Source organism: Meriones unguiculatus, chromosome 8 (genome assembly GCF_030254825.1).
Source record: "Meriones unguiculatus strain TT.TT164.6M chromosome 8, Bangor_MerUng_6.1, whole genome shotgun sequence".
In the NCBI taxonomy this organism is placed as follows: Eukaryota; Metazoa; Chordata; class Mammalia; order Rodentia; family Muridae; genus Meriones; species Meriones unguiculatus.
Window position 1 is genome coordinate 61,426,734 of NC_083356.1, and position 21,947 is coordinate 61,448,680.

The following is a 21,947-nucleotide window of genomic DNA, read 5'->3' on the forward strand; positions in this document are numbered from 1 at the left end:
GAAGCAAAATTAGATTTCTCGTTTCAGCTAAGCGATGGCTGCTTTCATGTTTTCGTTTGACTTTTGTCATTTACTTATGCCCATTTTTTTAGGAACTGCATGATAATGCTTAACTATAAAGTGATTTCTATAAAAGAGTATTCTCATACTGGGGCACTTTTCACAGCAAATGTCATTCTTTTGGTTGCGGACTCCCCCCCATCTGTTGTTCTGACTTGCTGTCCAGAAAATGCTAGCTGAAGTTGCTTTAAGGAAGTGGGTGACACAGTCCTAACAGAAGAGAGAGATGAGTCTCTAGCATCCTTCTCCCGGAATTTCTGGCTCAAGCGTGAAGAAGTGTAGGCTGAGCTGGGTTGGAAATGTGTAAACAAAAGGGATGCAGGCTGTCATCTGGTGTTGCTCAATGAAGAGAAACACTGTTGTGGACCCTGGGGAGCTGTGCAGAACTCAGGAGTGTGGAGCAGGTGGTGACTGCTGATGCCGAGGCTGGCTGCTGGGGCCGAAGCCGCTGGCCTGGGAGTGCTGTCCTCAGTTACGTTGCGTTTCTATGAACATTCTTGTCGGCATATCTTAAGGTCTCCTCCAACTTTCTCTTGTTACAGTTTTCAGGATTTTGATATCCAGGGTTCCAGAAGATGCACTTTGGACTGGTTGACCATAGAAACATATAAGAATATTGAAAGTTACAGAGCTTGTGGGTCCACAATTCCGCCTCCGTATATCTCTTCACAAGACCACGTTTGGATTAGGTTCCATTCGGATGACAGTGTGTCCAGGAAGGGCTTCAGATTGGCGTATTTTTCAGGTGTGTTTTTTAAAAGAAATATGTTGCACTACATTTTGTGGTATTAACTGCTCAATCATGCTGTAGTAAATTTTCTGAACAGAGTCCATTTAATCATGAGAAGGCCTCAAGGCATCTGAGATTGAAGATTAGAAGCTAAAGTCAGGTGCCTTCAAATTGAATGTCCAATTTGATGATTTGTATAACCCAAGCATCTTCAATACATTTATCTTAGAAGTAGGCTTTTCTCCAAGCTTTTACCCATATCTCAAATATTGTATCATAATATATTTTTTGAGTGAATTACTGGTTTCGTTACACCTTAAACATAGGGTGTAACCCATTCTGCCAGCACAGTTTATATTCTCAGACTGCTGAATTTTTACTTTTCTTAAACCATTTCCAAACATGACCAAGCACATGTGGAAAATTCAGAGCACTGTGGTGGCACCTTTTTCCCGTCACCTGCTTTGTCACCTTCTCTCATCTTTTCAACATTTCTGCCAAGTGCTTATCCATAAGTAAACTGTTAGTGGAGAGGCAGCGATGACCCAGTTTGGGGCTGTAGGAATCTGCGAGGGTCTTCCTCGTTCTCTGTTGCTCTTTTTGAATATAAAACATGCTGTACTGAAATAATTAGAATTCTGTAAGTATTTTTTTCTGTCTTTTATGAACAGTTCTTTGAACTACCCAGACTGGTATCCTCCCAAAAGTAACTGCACCTAGTAACAGACACTGGCGAGCATCCTAAAGTCATCTTGTGAACTATTTGCAGTTGTATTAAAAGCAAACACTGCAAAATGGAATTATTTCATCAGGGTTACACAGAGCAGAAGTCATTTAAAGTTAAGATGACAGTTTACCTGAAGCAAGTGTACAGTGTAAAATACACCGCAGCGCACCGGAAATCACCGCTGTGTGCGGGCAGAAACAACTACAGGAGGGCGGGAAAAGTGCTTAAAAAGTGGTTGCCTGGACGACTTTCTCCTGTAACATGTCTCATGCTTTAACAGTGTGCATAAAGTGTGAAGTTCCTAGGCAGTATGTCCTTTGCCTCACGTGTCTTAAGTCATTTTACTAAATGTTCTGCAGTGAAATAGCTTTCTACAGAATAGAATGGGTCCCTTCTATCTTAGGTAGACGTGCAAGCAGCTTAGTGGGAAAGGAGCAAGCATGTAGAAGTGGAATTGTTGAGGGTGTAATGCCAGCTCTAATTTCCCACAGGAAGTCTACATATTGTTAACAAAGTGTGTAAAAGCCTTATCACTTAAGCTTAATCATCATTATTATAAAAATGCACATTCCTGTCTTTTGAAGTGTGGGTGTTTTATTTTTGTTCTTCCTTCTCCGTTTTCTTCCCCACATTCTCCCAGGGAAATCTGAGGAGCCAAACTGTGCCTGTGATCAGTTCCGTTGTGGTAATGGAAAGTGTATTCCAGAAGCCTGGAAATGTAATAGCATGGATGAGTGCGGAGATAGTTCTGATGAGGAGGTCTGTGCCAAAGACGCTAACCCCCCAACAGCTGCCGCTTTCCAGCCCTGCGCCTACAGCCAGTTCCAGTGTCTGTCTCGCTTCACCAAGGTTTACACTTGCCTCCCCGAGGCCTTGAAGTGTGATGGGAACATCGACTGCCTGGACCTAGGAGATGAGATCGACTGTGAGGTGCCGACGTGCGGACAGTGGTTAAAATACTTTTACGGCACTTTCAATTCTCCCAACTACCCAGACTTTTACCCTCCTGGAAGTAATTGCACCTGGCTCATAGACACGGGTGATCATCGGAAAGTCATTTTACGCTTCACTGACTTTAAACTTGATGGTACTGGTTATGGTGATTATGTCAAAATCTACGATGGACTAGAGGAGAACCCACGCAAGCTTCTGCGTGTGTTAACTGCTTTTGATTCTCACGCACCTCTTACAGTCGTTTCTTCCTCCGGACAGGTCAGAGTGCATTTCTGTGCTGACAAAGTGAACGCTGCGAGGGGCTTCAACGCCACTTACCAGGTGGACGGCTTCTGCTTGCCGTGGGAGATGCCCTGTGGGGGGAGCTGGGGCTGCTACACGGAGCAGCAGCGGTGTGACGGCTACTGGCATTGCCCAAACGGAAGAGATGAAATCAACTGTACCGTGTGCCAAAAGGAAGAATTTCCGTGTTCTCGAAATGGTGTCTGCTATCCTCGTTCTGACCGCTGCAACTACCAAAATCATTGCCCAAATGGCTCTGATGAAAAAAACTGCTTTTTTTGCCAGCCAGGGAACTTTCATTGTAAAAACAACCGCTGTGTGTTTGAAAGCTGGGTGTGTGATTCCCAGGATGACTGCGGTGATGGCAGTGATGAGGAGAATTGCCCAGTGATCGTGCCTACCAGGGTCATCACAGCGGCCGTCATTGGGAGCCTCATCTGCGGCCTGTTGCTCGTCATTGCGCTGGGGTGCACTTGCAAGCTCTACTCTCTGAGAATGTTCGAACGGAGGTCAGTGTCAAGACATACTGTGGCTTATGGCCCAGGGGCTGAGCTGGGCTGGCTCAGTTGGTAAAATGCTTGTCACACAAGCATAAGGAGATGAATGTGATGCTCGGTACTTACAAAGTTAAACATGATAGTGAACACATGTGTAATTAGTGCTAGTAAAGACATGAAGAGCCATGGGAGTCACTGGCCAGCCAGCCTAGCCTAATTGGCAAACTCCAGATCTCACACAACAAGGTGGATGGTTACTGAAGATTGATACCCAAGGCTGACCACTGGCCTCCAAACACACACAGAAAAATACACTCATACATACATGCACACACAAAAACAGAAATTATTTAAAAGTGTGAACTAGTGTATGTCATTAGCTCCTTTAATGTGGTTTACGGATGTGTATGTTTAGAATATCAAATTAGGATGAAAAGCCCAGTAGGCAAAGAGAAACATAGTACTGAACACTGTTTTCGCTTGATCAGATGAGAAAAGTCAGCGTTATCTTTCCTAGGTTTCTGCCTTAGGGGGACAGGCTGTTATGCCAGTTACGGTTTATTGTGTCCTTATAAATTCAGTAATTGTACGTTTCTAAAAGTCCCGTGTTCATAGCACTCTACAAGGGAAAAGGAAATGAGTAAGCCATGGTTTGACAAGCAGGCTGTCGAGGAGGGAACTGGTGGCTGGGTGAGATGAGAGCAGTGAGAGATCTAAAGTCTCTAAAACAAAGTGGTGTGAGCACCTCATGGTGGGGCCATCGGGGGGTCCTTGATCACAGAGGTGCCATTGAAATATGTGAGTGGGATATAGAGAAGAGGGACTGGAGAATTCTTCTCTGAGAAAACATGTAGAAGAATGCCCAGCATCCGTAGTTCCTTTGCTCTGGAGCCTTGGAAACACACGAAGGATGGAACTCAAGGCCTGGCCTTGCACGGTTCAGTGAGAGCTGTGTTCTCGGTTGAATAGCAGCAAGTTAGCCATGGGGAGAGTGGGATGCAGAGAGAGCAGCTTCCAGTGTAGGATAAACTGAAAGATGTCAGTGGCAGGAATAGCTCCCAAGAGGCAGTGGCAGGGACAGCTGCCTTCAGTCCTAACAGCTACAGATGAGCAATTATCAACGACCATGCCAGACAGCTAAAGATCACACATGGTGCACAGATGCATGGGGCCGTAAGAGCCATTGCTGCCTCTTTTCTCTGAGCAAACATAGATAGACATCTTTACTGTATTGCACCAAAAGAGCACAGTGGAGAGCCAGGTCTCCAGTTCCGTCTTTCGTCCTTACCTGTATTGGACTAGTTGAAGTGTCTCTGGGATCTCAATGACTATCTCCTAAAGTCTAGGGATGTGGGATTTAACCTCTATTATCATGTACACATCCTTCCTTTTACAGAGATTTCTAGTCTATTAAAGCAGAGTAACCCAGGTTCTTACCAGCATAAAGCGCCTTCTGGACACATGCTCCTCCACCTCGGCCTTCCACTCCCAGAGTGGACATGAGAGTTGAGTTAGCTGGTTCAAAGAGTCAGGTGGTCTTCAGAGCTGACAGTAGGACATTGCTGCTTGCCTTCTTTTGACCCTTTTGTTCCTGTTTACCAAAGATCATTTGAGACCCAGTTGTCACGAGTGGAAGCAGAATTGCTACGAAGAGAGGCTCCCCCCTCATATGGACAGTTGATTGCTCAGGGCTTGATCCCACCGGTGGAAGATTTTCCTGTCTGTTCACCTAATCAGGTATCATGTGAATTCTAATCTCTAATTTAATCATGTTCTTAAAGCCTATATGTAGTAAAGCAGGAACCCTTAACTTTAGGAATCTTCACAGTCCAGCAAATAACGAATATATGGAGAATTGAATTTATAAATTGTATTACATTGTAACAGAATTATAACATTTTAATTTTTATGGTTATAAGATTGTCATTCTTGGGCATCTTTTTAGAATATGTGAGTGTACTGAAATTTAAAAACTTTGGCCAATTTTCTGATTGAATTGAACACTTACAGATGTAAGAGCGAATGCTAAAATTTAATGTAGTAACCTGTTATTTATGTCAGATCAACCAGTTTTAAGTGAAAATAATTGAAGAGTTAATATTTGTCCCTCATTTGAGGGATAACTTCAAGCTGAATTTTACAGTGTTTAAGAGTATGGTGCACTTTCCTTGGGTTGTAACTCATGCGTCTTGATTATTCAGATTTCTCAGGAACTTTTTTTTTTTTAACTTTTCAAGCTATAAAAACGTACCATGGTTCGTTTAGTCATAAGGATTTATATGCATTTAAATTTTAAATGTATTCACATTTATAAAAATTATTCTCAGAATTAAGAAAAATTGATGTTTTCTCAGTGACTTAACTCTTTAAAAATAGGACACCATTTCACTTCTGGCACTTGTCAGAAGTGTTTAGCAAATCCTTGGTGAGACTATGTAGGTTTTAAACATTTTTTCTAGATGTAGTTTCTAATTCAGAATTTATACTGGTCAAATTTGGGGTGTAAAATAGAAGAAACTAGCTGATGGTTTCTTTCTGTCGCTGGCCCTGCCACCGTCAGTTTCTCTGAAGGCTGGTGTCAGACCGCGGTTGACTCAGTCCAGTGGCTCCTGTCCCCGTCTTCCCCGACCATGTGACTGCTCGCTCCTAGGACCCTCTGCAAGCTCAGGGGCCTCCCCAGCTCCCTCTGGTTCTCTAGCTCACAAAAAGGATGTGAAGGGCTTATCGGAGCTGCTTCCCCGTGGCTGCACTCCATCACTGTGAGAGGATACAATTACAGTCCACTAAGAAAAGAGGTGCATGTAGTAGGGTTCGGACAGCCCAGTGGCCAGAGCATGGCCCTGTTTACACCTGAGCAGCAGTATTCCAGAGACAATATACCAACCAGAGACACCCTCCTGTTGGCTGAGATTTTGTGCTTTAATGCTGAAGGCCAGCTTCATTAAAGCTATGTTTGTTCCCACTCTATAACCACTAGGTGGAGCTTAAAGACCATTTAAATGATGCACATTTGTTTAAAAAATAATCTAACACTTTCATCTGGAACAAAAGAATTTATCTCTTAATTACATATATTTATCATTGTGTTTGGAAGAGGCTGTGCTCCGCGGTGCCACCCTGTGGTCAGAGGACAGCTTGCAGGGGTTTGTTCTCTCACCTTGTGGGCGCCAGGTATCAAACTCAGGTGGCTGTGCTCGGAGGCAAGCACCTCCACCTGCAGAGCTGTCTCGCTGGCCCCAGTTCTTTTAGTCGAGCAAGATACTTTCATTATGTGCTAATTAATTCGTGAAGCATTTTGAGACAGGGTTTCTCTGTGTAGCCCTGGCTGTCCTGGACTTGCTTTGTACTCACAGAGATCCACCTGCCTCTACCTCCCAACTGCTGGGATTAAAGGGGTGTGCCACCATGTCTGGCCTCTGTAAATTTTTGAATTATCAGTTTTTAAAAACTAATATGATTTGTATTTAATCATAAACTGAAAAAAATTAAGAAGGAATCCAGATGTATACTTTTGATTTCTATTCTGTGTTGCAAACATGGTCAGTCTTTATTTGCAATAGTAAAACTGAATCCTCAATATTCATTCACTCAGTCCTTAAAAACCAGCTCTGTGAAATGTAGTTCCACACTGACAGGGCAGTTCAGCCTTGTATGTCAAGTCTAACTCTATTTTTTAGGAGAATAAAGGACTCCAATCATAATCAGTACCATGTCACTTCATGAAGTATGGTAGAGATTTTAAGTCTTCCCAGTAGATGCCAAGAGATAGAAACTGTATCTATTTTCTAGGCTTGCATTGGATCATCATTGAGATTTGAAATAAAATAACTTAGAATTGACACAACATCAGTGTAATATTAAGACAAAGGTACAGATGAGATCCTACCAGTGGAGCTGTAGAAGTGAGAGAGTTTAGTTCATCGCTAGGAGCAGTGAGTCAAAGAATGTTATTCATAGTAATACCTCTTAAAGAATTAATGCCTAATAATAAATGGTCTTACTTCTTTTTTTTTTTTTTTTCTCACTTTCACAGGCTTCAGTTTTAGAAAACCTGAGGCTAGCTGTCCGATCTCAGCTGGGATTTACTTCAATCAGGCTTCCTATGACAGGCAGATCCAGCAACATTTGGAATCGCATTTTTAACTTTGCAAGATCACGTCATTCGGGTTCATTGGCTTTGGTCTCAGCAGATGGAGAGGAGGTTGTCCCTAATCCAAGCAGCAGCAGAGAAAGTGAAAGGAGCCACCCTCACAGAAGCCTCTTTTCCGTGGAGTCTGATGACACGGACACAGAGAATGAGAGAAGGGACACGGCAGGAGCATCTGGTGGGGTTGCAGCTCCTTTGCCCCAGAAAGTCCCTCCCACAGCAGCTGTAGAAGCCACGGTAGGAACAGGTGGGAATTCCTCAACTCAGAGTGCCCGAGGTGGTCACGCAGATGGAAGGGATGTGCCGGGTGTGGAAGCCCCAAGTGTGAGCCCAGCACGTCACCAGCTCACAAGTGCTTTCAGTCGGATGACTCAGGGCCTGCGCTGGGTACGTTTTACATTAGGTCGATCAAGTTCTGCAAATCAGAACCAGAGTCCTTTGAGACAGCTTGATACCGGGGTGAGTGGAAGAGAAGAGGATGACGATGTAGAAATGCTAATTCCTGTTTCTGACGGAGCTTCAGACGTTGATGCCAGTGACTGCTCCAGACCTCTTCTTGATCTTGCCTCAGACCAAGGATCAGGGTTTAGACAGCCGTACAGTGCAGCAAACCCTGCGGTCAGAACAAGTAACCGGGATGGCCCCTGCGAGCGCTGTGGCATTGTGCACACTGCCCAGATACCGGACACTTGCTTAGAAGCAACAGTGAAAAACGAGACGAGTGATGATGAGGCTTTGCTGCTGTGTTAGGACGGAATCACCGGAGAGATTGTGTACAAGCTGGAGCAATATCCGTTCATTGTTTTTTAACTTCACAATTAAACTAGTTTTAGTTTGAAATGAAAGGTGCAGGTGATTTCTTACTCTGAGTAGCCTGCATGGTCAGACTGACACCGTGTAACTGCGAACTGCATTACCGGGTTAGCGGCTAGAAATGCTTTATGTGTTCGCATTCTGCAGTCGTGCTCTTCCATCTGTCCATACTTGTTTTGTTTTATTTTTAAATCATGGTACTTTAGTAGTAGAAATATGGCTGCTTTAATTCATTTGAATGTCATTTTATCTGTCTTATGTTAAAAGGTTTCTTTGTACACAATAGTACCTTCTTTAATTGAATCCTTTATGCTCTTTGCCACCATGTAATTTATTATACTGGACGCTAAGGATGTTAATGTACAAAAAAGAAAACAAACCCTTATAGTCACCTCTTTGTCTGCTACTGGATTTCATCATACGGACCTCTCAAAGGAAAAAAATCTCCTCTTATGTTTAACACACAGTGATGTAAAATTTACGTAGAGTTAGAGAAATTGCTGTCGGGAAACAAAACTCTTTTATAGATTTTCTAAAGCTGACTTTAATACTCTAATATGGTACAGACCAAATGGTAAAATCCCAAAACATTTCTGTTTTCATCTTGATTTAGGGACAGAATTAAGCAGATGGAGATACTCTACTATGCATTAAAATTTGAACTTTATAAAATATGTACAGAAATTGTACACGCTCAGTCTCACCGGGTAACGTCTTTCTCTAGTACAGGGGTTTGCTCGAGTTGGACCCTAGGGATTTGCACTAAGTCCTGTCAAGGTCTCAGGTGAGGTCAGCACACAGGCGCTCTCACATCAGATGCTATCATTTGCTACCACAGTGACTATATATTTCCATAGCTTGGGGGGAGGGGCACCATTTTTATTACAACTTGAAATTGCTTTGCTGGTTTCATATTTATTTGTTGTATTTAAAAACTGCATTATTGTAAGAGTGATTTTTCCAAGATATTTTATTCTTGGGGGAGGGGGTCTCTGCTATAATCTTGGAGAAAAGCAAATTTTAAAAAATTGTTCAGATTGCCCCCTCTTTAAGTAGAGTGAATTACAAACCCCATTTTTTTATTGTTAATTCTTGTTTATTTATTCTTTAGCTGTCTGTTTTAGTAGCCTAATGATTGGGTATGAAAACGTGTTTGTGTGTGATTATTGCTATTTATTACATTTTGAATACTTTGCTGAATGTCATTTTAAAGCATGTTTGCGGTCTTGTGTATCTGTCCTGTTATGCCGTCAGGAAGACCTGACAAAAATGTTTTAATATGTATCAAGAATTAAAATAAATTTTTTTATTGCCTTGAGGTACTTTTTAAATTAAAGTTGTTCTTTATTTTTGTGGAACTTCAGTTCATATGGAGAGTCAGGCCAGGCGTGATACAGCTGAGGCCGTGGAAGAAGGCAGTGACCGCCGTAGCCATGGTAGTGAGGAGTGGCTCGCGCTAGTTCTCCAGGGGCGCGAGCATCGTTGCCCTTTAAGAAAGCTGCTTCTTAAATTTTGTATTGCTGCTGGCGGAAGTCAACACAGCAGATTAACCTTTCAGCTCCTAAGAATGTGTGTAGCAGCTGGAACTTTGGGGTTAGTTTTCTGGTTTTCTTTTTGCTTCAGGCTTTGTTTTGGTTTGCTGTTTGTTTTGGTTTGTGGTTCTGGGGATCAAACCTTGTGCATGCTGCTGGCATATGTTTTAATTTATTTTTAGTTGACTTATACAACTTCCTGATTCAAGCAGTAACAATTTAGTCTCTTCTACCCTGCTACCCATCACTTAGTTTTATTTAGGAGATACAGAACCAGTTTCGTGTGCATCTCTCCAGAAATCTTCTGTGTTGTACATACAGTACCTGTCTATGTATTACTTATGTCCATCATAATGCAGATTGCCCTGTGTGGACATCCTGTGCCTTTAACCCTTAAGTCAGTGATCTATACTGTTAGGGCTTCAAAACTGACACCCTTCCCCCCCACCCCCGCAATCCTCCTAATGGAACTTAGAAAAGCATTTCCACACTCTGTGACATTTTTAGACTGCTCCCTCCAGTTGTTCTTCCTGTCTTCCTGTACCAGTACTAACTACATTATTTTAATAACTGACATTTTAAAATACAGTTCAGATAGTCCTCCTTTTTCTCCTTCCCCCTCTCCACCAGAATGGACAGGGTTAACTGAGATCCCTGGTTGTTTCTGCTGTGGCAGTCTCTAACTGTTGGCACTACTTTTTATTCTGGTCTATTGAGGTTTCTTAGAATTCTTCCTCCCTTCTCCACCCCTTATCTCTTTTAATACCTTCCAACACCTCAACACTAGGTAGCAGAGAAAGGTTAGAGGGGAAAGGGGATAAAGACCTCCTTAGATTTAGTTCTTGTTGAATGGGGCCTTTTTTCAGGTTCTTTGGGGAAAGCCAGTCTCAGTCATCAAGATATCCAGCAGTCCAGAAAAGCAGCAACAGCAAACACAGCAGAAGGATGAACCAGCAGCAGCACAGGAAGCAGCAGCCTTCTTTCTCAGTTTTTAACTCTCTTCCAGCTCTGGTATTTACAACCTCTCTAAGTCCTCAGAATCCAACTAACTCCATCTGACAAAGACCATACCCCTCTCCAAGCCTCATGAGGCAGTTATCAGCTGTGGATAAACTAAGGAAGCCTCATATCCCAACCCTTGGGAGTAAGACAAAAGCATATTTACATAACATAACTGAGTTTTTAAAGAAACCAAAACTTCCACTACAACTAACCATTTTCTCTTTATGCCAATGCATGTGCCACCTTCATAGCCTTTTCGTTTCTTTAAAAAAAAAATTAAGTTTGAGACTTTCCTGTGTACATTCAATTGTCTTTGCTTATTTTCACTTTTTCTCTTTTTACATTTTTTTCTAGACAATTTTAATTTTTAGTCAACTTAAATCCAACAGCATCGTGTTAAATTGTTTCTCTAACTTAGTGCCCTCTCAGAAATGGCAGCCATTTGTTCAAGTCTCTGTTAGGTCTTTCTGATGTAGTTTGTGTTTTACTTTACAGGAAAATTGTTAATAATTCTTAACAAATTTTATCATTGTGTTGCCATTGTCACTGACATTCCAGTTCTACTTTTAACCTGTTCATACACATACTAGCTGGTTATCTGTTAGGACAGTCTTCTGCTGGCCACCAGTCAGCATGTTCTCACAGTTCACATCAGTAGTTCAAGTGTGTGTGTGTGTGTGTGTGTGTGTGTGTGTGTGTTTGTATCTCAGCTACAGAATCCTTTCATCTACAAATGTTGATAATCAAGTTTGTCCCAGTTTACACAGCTCTGTGCTTTATGGTCTAATACCTCTAAAATAACATTAGATGACAGGGCTAACCTGAACTGGGGTTGGATAAAGTTGAGCCTATTGAAGAAGTGTCTGCTGAGCCTGGTTTTAAATCAGTTTGGAAGATTGCATGCAGAACTTTATCCCATGCCTTTTCAGCACACCTGGGGAAAGCACATTGATTCCTCTCCTTCAATCCTAATGAGAATCTTTTAGAAGTCTGTAACTTTAAACCATCTTTGCATTCCTAATAAATTATTTCATCTAGGTTGTAGCACATGCCTATAGTCACTTGGAAAGCAGAGTTCCACGCTCACTGGAGCTCCTAAGTTTGAGTCAGCCTGAGCAACATAAAATCCTGCCTTTGAAAAAAAAAGGAAGGAATGAGGGTTGGGGGGGTACACACCTGTAATCCCAGACGAGGCAGAGGCCAGCCTCATCTACAAAGTAAGTCCAGGACAGCCAAGGCTACACAGAGAAACCCTGTCTCTGAAAAAGAAAGAGGGTGGGGGACGTTATTCATTAGAAAGTTGACCTAGTTCTTTTTGTGTTATGTCTTGTATGTTCCATGACGTAGTTTGATATTCCCACTTCGTTGTTTGCTGCTCTTCCCTAATTCCATGAGTTAATGATATTTTTAATTTTTAAAATATATTTCAATTAAAATACATCACTTTCTCTTTCCTCCCTCCTGCCCCTCCCATGCCCCTTGACTCTAAAGTTGAAGCCTCCTTTCTGTGGTTATTGTACAGATGTATGCACAGTACATAAGATCAAGCCTGCTCTTGGCTCTGAGCTAAGAGCTAAGGCTGAGTCTGATTTTTATGGCAAATGCTGTACCACTCAGCTCACCCAGTCCTTAATTCCTCACCTCAGTTTCTCTTTAACCTGAAAGTATTTCTAAGGATGACCTCTCGTTGTTTGTTTTGCTTTTTCAGAGGTAGTAGGAATTTTGATAGAGTTGTAGGGGTTTTTGTTTGTTTGTTTGTTTGTTGTCTCATGAAATTTCATCTTTTAAGACATCAAAAGCAATCTTTGAGGAACTTACCTCTGTCTACATTCTCTAAATATTCCAAGAGTACTTTAAAAAATACTCTCTTTTTATGTAACACGAATTTGAAAGGATAGTACCTTTGTTGTTTGGATATCTGTAGAACACTTGGTCTTGCTAGTTTATCATCAGATACCAGTATTGGGAAAGAGCAGAAACAAAGTGGATGTATCAGAAGGAAACGTTCTGTGGCCCACACCTGCCCTGGCTCGGGGGTGAGGGTATGGGAGGAAGGGAGGGTCCCCAGGAGCTCTTGGGGTTTGAGTTCCTGCTGTGAGGTCCCACCGTCCCCAGCTAAGCTGGAGATAGAGGAATAAGAGAAGAATGAGTGTGTTCAGTCTGCTAGCTGCTCACTGAACGCCCCCGCTAGCACAGTGTTCATGTTCTGCCACCTCCCACCTGCCTGTCCCATTGTTTGAGCCACTGTCCACTGGGCACCGGCTGCGTTCAGAGCCCTGCTTAAAGCCCAGTGGGAGAGAGTGAAGAGAAGCCTTTCTCCCTTTTTAGGAGTCCCTGAATTCTCAAGGGCAGCGCATACATCACAGGTGAATGTTGGTTTGGATTCAGAGTTGACCTTTCCTTCAAGGTGGTAAAAGGAAATCTTACAGTTTTAGAGCTGAGTGGAATCTATAAACGCAAGGAATTTTCTTTACCTCAAATCTGATTCCCCATGCTGTCACATACACATGCATGAAACCACAAACCACGTATGCACGGTGGATTGCCACTATTCTATTATGATACATGGTGTTTTCTTCATTAAAATGCTGGAGCTGGAGAGATGGCTCAGCAGTTAAGAGCACTGGCTTCTCTTCCAAGAGGTTCTGAGTTCAGTTCCCAGAAACCACATAACTATCTATACTGGGATCTGGTGCCCTCTTCTGGCAAGCAGGTGTACATGCAGCTAGAGCACTCCTATACATAAAATAAATCTTTTTAAAATTTGCTAGAACCTTTGGGCACATGCCAAACCCTAAATGTGATATAAATCCCATGTTCATACTATCAAAGAACATTCCTGAGAGGTTTTGGGGTTGGGTTGGGTTTTTTGCTGCTTTCTTCTCATGGGATAAAATTTTCAAAGCAAATTGACCTATTTTTAAGTGCCTATCATTGGTCAAGTCCTGTCAACTTCACAATCCTATAAACGCCTATTGATTCTAGCAATAATGGCAGAATTAAGGTTTATCCTGACTTGCATCCTTAACTCAACAGGCGAAAGATGAGTCACAAGTGAAGTTAAATTTATCAGTTGAGGGAACTACTGGCCCCAGATCACGAGGAGGAAGACTCCCAGAGCCTGGCTTATCCTAGTGCATGATCAACTCTACCTCACGAGAACAGGGTGAGGGGCAGACACTTCCGAGACTCAGCGCATCTGCCATGTAGCAGACGCCCCAGACCTGTTCCAGTGACTACAATCTTGCAAATCAGAAACGTGGCTGGGGAATTGCTGGCTGCCTGCTGCCTGCAGTGGAGCTCAGGGACCTCAGGTACTGTAGGGAAGCCTATCCCAGGGACTTTGCACTTCCTACAACATGGAAGCCGAAATCTAGAAACAGTCCTTGGACCTCTGCAGAGGCTGCAGGCCTCTTAGAACTGAGTTACAGATCTTCCAGAATGTTCATTCACTTTCTTAAACTGTTAAGGCCAACCCAGTGGGGAAAGAAAAAAAACTCCACAGTCAGTAATAGAAACAAAGGTTTGTGACATCCATCTTCTGCACACGCAAACGTAAAGAACACTGAGGTGCTAGTATAATGTTTAAGTAGAAAGACAGTTTTATTGTTTCAAAAAGAAGCTTATTGCCAAAAGAATATCAGGTCAACTCCACTCTCACCTGCCAAGCATACTGCTTGTATCCTGTACTCCTTTGTTACTTAAGTAAACCCCAGCACTGGATAGGGATGTAGGAAGTGTCGCAATCCTTACCTAGCCTGTTTAACATCCTGACAATCCTTACCTAGCCTGTTTAACATCCTGACAATCCTTACCTAGCCTGTTTAACATCCTGGACTCAGTTCCCTAGCGTGTGCACTCACCAAACGGTATTTACACAACTTGGGAGAAACAGTTTGGTGTGTTATAGTGATGGTACATGGTTAAACTACATTTAAAATTAGTTTTGTCGCAACATGATACTTTTGAATTTATTGGAGGCAACAGTATAGTAGCTAAAGGTCTGGAGTCAAGTTGCCTGGTTATAAACTCCTCCCTTCGCTTACAACCTGCCAAGGTACTTCGCCACTGAGAACACATGACTGATGTTGCCAAAGGCGTTTCCTGGTGAGATGACCGTGTGTGGCTAGGTGTTTAAGTCGCTTATAAGATTTATTAGATTTATCAGCGCTGTTCTTCCAAACGTCGGCATGAACACCAGCAAGTGAGCTTGTCACTGGAATCAGATGCGGGATAACTCTAGAACCCAAATTAATTCTTCCTGCACTGTATTTTCACCTCTAAACCAGGACCTTCATTTTGTGTTTAGATTTGAATAGCCACATAATAGAAGTTTCTGTTGTATTAAAAAGGTTAGACGGCAAATACACCACAGTCGAGGCCGTGCTGAGAGGGAGCCATGAGCTCTGGCGAGGGTATGGGATTGGGCACTTCGCACACTCCTGGTGAGGAGGTAAATGATTGCCACTGTGCTGTGAATACAGCCGGAAATGCCTCTAGATGAACACCACCCACAGGGGCCAGAAACGCTGTCCCTAGATACAGAACACCACCCCACAGGGGCCAGAAACGCTGTCCCTAGATGAACACCACCCACAGGGGCCAGAAACGCTGTCCCTAGATACAGAACACCACCCACAGGGGCCAGAAACGCTGTCCCTAGATGAACACCACCCACAGGGGCCAGAAACGCTGTCCCTAGATGAACACCACCCCACAGGGGCCAGAAACGCTGTCCCTAGATGAACACCACCCCACAGGGGCCAGAAACGCTGTCCCTAGATACAGCCGGAAATGCCTCTAGATGAACACCACCCCACAGGGGCCAGAAACGCTGTCCCTAGATGAACACCACCCACAGGGGCCAGAAACGCTGTCCCTAGATACAGCCTGGAAATGCCTCTAGATGAACACCACCCCACAGGGGCCAGAAACGCTGTCCCTAGATACAGCCGGAAATGCCTCTAGATGAACACCACCCCACAGGGGCCAGAAACGCTGTCCCTAGATACAGCCTGGAAATGCCTCTAGATGAACACCACCCCACAGGGGCCAGAAACGCTGTCCCTAGATACAGCCTGGAAATGCCTCTAGATGAACACCACCCACAGGGGCCAGAAACGCTGTCCCTAGATACAGCCTGGAAATGCCTCTAGATGAACACCACCCCACAGGGGCCAGAAACGCTGTCCCTAGATACAGCCTGGAAATGCCTCTAGATGAACACCACCCCACAGGGGCCAGAAACGCTGTCCCTAGATACAGCCGGAAACATGGCCATATAAAAATGTGTCCACACGCATTCATACCAACATTATTTCTAGCAGCCAAAAGTGGGAAATCTAAAATCCCATCAACTTCATGAATGAATGAACATGACCAAAAAGCCTCACAAATGTATGTGGCCCCGTTGAGGGAAAATGTTGAGAAGGAGCAGATTTTTGGAGATAAAATGTCTAAGCAGTTCCTGAGGCTCAGAAAGGGGAAATGAGTTGAGAAGTAGTGTCAAAAACTCCAGGAGAGAGGGTTAGAGAGACAAGCAAGACCATAGCTGGACATGCTGCCATAGAGGACAGGAGCCCATACCCTCAGATGCGAAGTCAGAGTAAGCTAGTTAAAAGCATTGGAGGGCATTAGGCAGTCCAGTCAACAGCTACCCGGATCTGTCACCGTGGTTCTGAGGTTCGGTTCCTTCCACAGGGACAAGGCTAGTGGAAAACGGTGTCCCTTTAGGAATACACTTAAAGGGGCAGCTCTGAGGCCCTGGAGGAAGCAGTCCCCAGCTAGGCAGTTGCCAAGAGGCTGTAAAAAGATACATGTACACTTAACTGGACAAAGGAATATTTTACAGTTACATTGCTCTAAGAGGGGGATTGAGCTGAATGACTGTTACAGGGTTTCTTGACCCATGAGTGTAGGCATCTCTGGGAGATGTAAAATTCAATTAAGAGAAGCTTGTAAACCTCTGTGAATAAACTAAATACCACTGGCTTATAAATGAGTCAACTTTATGATACATCAACTAAATCACAATAAACATTAAAACACCAAAAAATTACCCATATCTGTGTGAACGTATCATATGATATATGTTAGATATAGATGCAATGAGCTATTCTATGAATGACATTGTTTACTCTGCAGGAGAAAATGGCTCCCATGGCCTTAAAATCAGATCAAAGCAGCATGTTATTTAGGCTGTAGCCCCGTAAGCAGGAAGCTCACCTGTAAGGTGAAAGTGGTGGTTCCCGCCTCATTCAGTTCCATTTACCTCCTCCTTTATCTTATTTTTTGCACATGTGTGTACATTGTGGGTGCAAATGTGCATGGCGGCTGTGCATGCCCCTGTCTGCAGAGGCCTGAAGCTGATGTCAGGAGTCACCTTGATTGCTCTGTGACCTGAGCCCCGAGCTCATGGATGGGGACTCCCACGCTGGAGCGCCCACTCGAGCATTTGTGTAGATGCTGGGACCCAAGTCCTGGTCTTCGCACTTGCACTCGAGCTGGAGCCAGCAGGTTTTTCTTTTGTTTTGTTTTGTTTTGTTTTGTTTTGTTTTGTTTTTTGTTTTGGTTTTTTGAGACAGGGTTTCCCTGTGTAGCCTTGGCTGTCCCAGACTCGCTTTGTAGACCAGGCTGGCTTCGAACTCACCGAGATCTGCCTGCCTCTGCCTCGCTGAGTGCTGGGATCACAGGTGTCCACCACCACACCCAGCTACTGTGGCGCCCTTGTAGAAATGAAAGAACCTATGAAAAGGCTTAAACCATGCCTCAGGTCTTCACTTTCACCCAACAGTTCACAGATATTTATGGAGGGTTTATCTTAAACCACGTGTTGCTTTAACTGGCTCTACCCTTGTTGGACACTGTGAGCCCTGCCTTGGATCACCCTTTCTTCCATGTCTACAACAGGCCTTCCGTAGAGGGGGGAGCTAGACCACCTCTCTCAATTGTAGACCAAATTTTCTGCCAGCTAGAATCCCGATCTCCTGTCAAAATGGCTGACAGTCAGTACAGACTGGCTGGCCTCTGCTCTTGGTCTGTCTTTCCTGGAGCTGGCTAACGTGGCACATACCTAATGGAAAAGGCTTCTCCCCGGCAAGACTGGGCTGAGTAAGAAGAGAAGGGCTTGCTAGCCGCAAGCCTTCCCTGGTCTGGTTCTGTCACTTGGATGGACAACTATCCAAGGCTCTTGTGAAAAGCATGAGCTCACTGACACCAATGGGAAGTGCTGCAGTCCTTTTGTCTTTGTGTTTCCTCTTCAGCTCCTCAGTGCAGAGCTATGAACTGGGAACTCCTCTGTCCCGTCAGAAGGGTGCTCGCATTTTAAAAATTACAGCAAATGAAAATGCCTTGAGGAACTGCGGACTTATACTCCCTTTATAATCAGTATGCTTTTGTTCTCTTGTAAGGAATATCCAAGTTTTTAGGTTATGACAATAAAAATATATCCCCCCCCAAAAAAAAGCCATCTGTGCAGATTTTTCATGTGTCGTGTGCCATGATACGTTACCAAAGAAAAATTCAAATGTTGTAAAGTAGATGCAAAGGAATGGGGAACAATGACTACAGGATGCAAAAATTTCAAAGATGTTACAGATTACTGGAATTTATGTCATTGCTTTTTTTTATTCATGTAAATGGTGCCATCAGCATCTTGACCTTCCACAAATTTCAAATAGATATCAACTATATTTGGTATAAACAGTATAGCTGATTTGAAAACTAAGTCCTAAATAACATTATGAAAATCAAATGTAGGTGAATTACTTAATGTTGGATATGCAAGACAGAAACTCATTATATGGAAGAGTCCTGTTGCTAATCTTATTTAGGTGAATAATGACTTTCAATGTATTTTTTCTTTATCAAAATATGGAAAATTTTCCCAATGAAAAAGGAAGCTTTGTATAAACCTAGAATGTCAATATTTTCATATATAAAATTTAACTTACAGATGTCCATAAGAAGATGAATTAGTCATATTTGAGGAAAGTCTAACAAACCATGTGTGCATGTAGCTATGCGATCCCAAGGAGTGGCATTGGGATGGCAAGGATGAAACCAGAAGCCCAGATGGTTTCAAAAGCAGTCATGGCCATGTTCTGGGTCAGTAGAGAGCATATTTGCCTGACACGCCAGGACAGGACAGAGCCATCTAGTGGTACACATCAGAATTGCAGTTGCTTTGCAAGGCTTTCGGTCAGTAACTTCAAACATAATGTCAATACAGACTAAATCCTCCTTAGAGTCCCACTGCACCAAGGAAAAAGGAAACATTAGTGAGTTCATCTTACAGCTTACATGCAGCAGACCACTGCATTCCAAACAACGTACAGCTTCTGCTTGCCAGAACATCACAGATTTGTGACCTTGAAGAGATGGTAACTTGACATATTATTTTCCCCTACAACAACACAGTCACTATGCTTGTCTGCAATAATAGTGCAGAAGATATTTTGTTCAGACAAATATATTTAATGTGAGTTATGTGTCTCATGAGGAAGTAGAGAAACAACCCCATCACCTTCACTTTTTCTTCAGGCAGAGGCCCATGCCTTGCCTGTCCAGGCGTGTGCCTGATTCACACCCAGGTCACCAATCTTACCATTGTCATTGTCTTTGTAAGTATAGCATAACCTTGTAGTGGCTCTGAGGTGGAGCCTGCTCCCCTGACTCCAACCAGAGACTCTCAGGGTTCCCCTGAAAGTTCAATAAATCCCAGTGCAGTCTGCCTTTAGCTTTACGACCTTGACACTAAGGGCTTTCATATATATGCATGTGTGTGTGTGTGTGTGTGTGTGTGTGTGTGTGTGTGCTTATGACCTAGTATGAGGCCCAGCCTGATTTCAAACATATTGTGTGGCTGAGGAGACCTGATCCTGCAGCCTTTACGAGTGCCAGGATCACAGGCATGTGTGATGACAAAGTTTTAAAGTAGCATACCGTAAGCAAACAACCTACTACTGACTGAGCTTCATCCCTGGCCCAAGTTCAGATGACTTTTAAAACTAGAGAGTGATTGATGAGATAGATTCCATGATGAGTGAGTTGAAGGTTCTTGAAAGCCTTGCCTCTGCTATTTGCTACTTTGTGACCTAAAACAAAGCATTTGACCTCAAACATGTTGTGTGTTAAAGGGCAGCATAGTACTTATCTCAGATAACTGCTAGGAGGAGTACATAAAAGTATGCAGGTGCCAAAGCTAACCCGATACTGACAACGTGAGCTCGCAGACCTTACCATCTGCAGCTCTCCGGAGTGGTGCTTTGGGGATGGGTGCCTCCTGGGGTTGCAATGGACCAGTCTCAACAGCTCTAGAGAACCCTGTGGCCATTCCTGTTTGTCTTGCCCTTTACCGGTGAGCAATGATAAAAATGTCCCAGCTGCAGTGCAAGGACTTTGAAAGCAGTCCTGATTTCTTAGTCCATCTGCTGCTATAGCAAAACACATGAGACTGGGTCATTCACAAGTGACGCATTTCATTTCTCACAATGCTGGAGACTGGGAAACACAAAGTTTAGTTGCTGGCTGTTCTGGTGAGGGCTACCCCCAGAGGGAATTAATGTGTCCTCACACAGCAGAAGTGATATAAGGACAGAGGTAGAGCCAATACGATTCGAAAGGGATAAATGTTAATTACCTTTCTTGTTGCACCAAGTGCCTGACAAGAAGCAGCTTCCGGAAGGGTTTCTTCTGCCTTGCAGTCAGGGGGACAGAGTGTCCTGGAGAGAGCAGCAGGGATACAAAGCATGGATCTGCAGCCTTGAAGCAGAGGCAGGATGGGGGGCTACTACACACCTCAAGGCATCCGCCTGGTAACTCACTCCTCTCAAGTGAGGCTGCGTCCACCCCAGATTCAACAGGTTTCCAAAACCTCCATGAGCTGGAGACCAAATATCCAAGCACAGGAGCCTTGAAGGACAGTCCACATTCAAAACACGCGCCACAAATATTCCAACCTTGACACTTGTCCCATAGGTGCCTGCTGTCACCAGGCCTTTCCACAGCTCCTTTCCAAGCTGAACCTTTTGACCCAGGAGGAAGAATCAGAAATCAAATGTTCCTTAGACTGGAAAACAAACCTAAGCTCCGGCTCACTGCTCCAGACTTCAGGGGAGTTTCATTCTAGAAAAACCGGCGGCCTCTCTTTGAAGACTATCAGACTGTAGAAGACTAACGAAGGACGGCCTTACAAACTTCTGTCCGCCTAACTATCACTGGTCACATGAGGAGGATGAGGCCCTGGACTGTCCTGCCCAAGCTGCATAGAGTTTATATCAAAGCCAGAGTTTGACTTTCAGTCCCTCATTCATTCCCCTTTCAACCCTCAGTTCTTCCTGTGTCTCCAAATCCTGCATTCAGCAACCGTCCAGATAGAAGCTCATTATCAGACCAGAAAGTTCTCTCCCCACACAGGGTCAGGGACCTAGAGTGTCTGCAGAGACAGGCAACATGTGTGGAGCGCAAGCTGGCCCACTGAGCACTCTTGTCCAGGCTCAGCCTCCTGCCCTGAAGGTGCTGACTAAGGATGGTGGCTCCAGACCATGGCAGCCTTCTTACTCTACTAGGTAGCATCCGTCTTTAAACCTGCCCTTTTCTCTCTCTCAGCACCTGCAGATCTCAGCAAGCCATTTCCTCCCGACTCCGAGATATGCACAAGCCCCTCTTCTGACAGAACTTTGAGTTAATTACACTCGGGAAGTTTGTTTTGTGTTGTGTCATGATGTAAAGTGTCCAAGATAAAGAAACCTTTGGAATAATTCACCTGGACAGTTTTGGAGAGAGCCAACGTCACTGCAGCAGGGACATCCAGTCTCAGTCTCCGGTGGCGGCATTGATCCACACAGCTCACAGGGGTTTCATTGTGTACATAATTACCCGTTCACGGGCACACAAAGGGCCCTTGACAATAATTATATAACCTTCCTGAGGTTTTGGTGTTTTCATTCCTGGCTTGACAACCAAATCTATGGGTCATATATACGTGTGTGTGTGTGTTTTCTTATTTTTAATATTTTGAGGTGTGCATCGTCTGAGAGATGCTTCAGGAAATTTGACACAAGTATGCCCAGAGGTCCATCTCTCCGGTTAGGTCGCGTCAAATTGAGAATCAAGATTATCCATCACTCCTGCCTTTATCAGCTCTCTCAGGCCTTCCCTCTGGCAGCTCCTTGTCTGTCCCGTGTCATACCCCGCCCCAAGC

The 21,947-nt window shown here is 43.8% G+C and overlaps 1 protein-coding gene across 3 annotated transcripts in view; it reads left to right on the plus strand.

Moving 5' to 3' along the window:
* Lrp12 (LDL receptor related protein 12) overlaps positions 1 to 9,528 on the plus strand; it is a 72,571-nt gene extending 63,043 nt beyond the window's left edge. For all 3 annotated transcript variants that reach the window (XM_060389515.1, XM_021656461.2, XM_060389516.1), the window contains 4 exons: positions 603 to 805; positions 2,158 to 3,262; positions 4,855 to 4,987; positions 7,284 to 9,528. In XM_060389515.1, the coding sequence (XP_060245498.1) occupies positions 603 to 805; positions 2,158 to 3,262; positions 4,855 to 4,987; positions 7,284 to 8,147 (2,305 nt within the window). In that variant the 3' untranslated portion in view covers positions 8,148 to 9,528. The remainder of the gene's footprint in view (positions 1 to 602; positions 806 to 2,157; positions 3,263 to 4,854; positions 4,988 to 7,283) is intronic.
* The last annotated feature ends 12,419 nt before the right edge of the window (positions 9,529 to 21,947 follow it).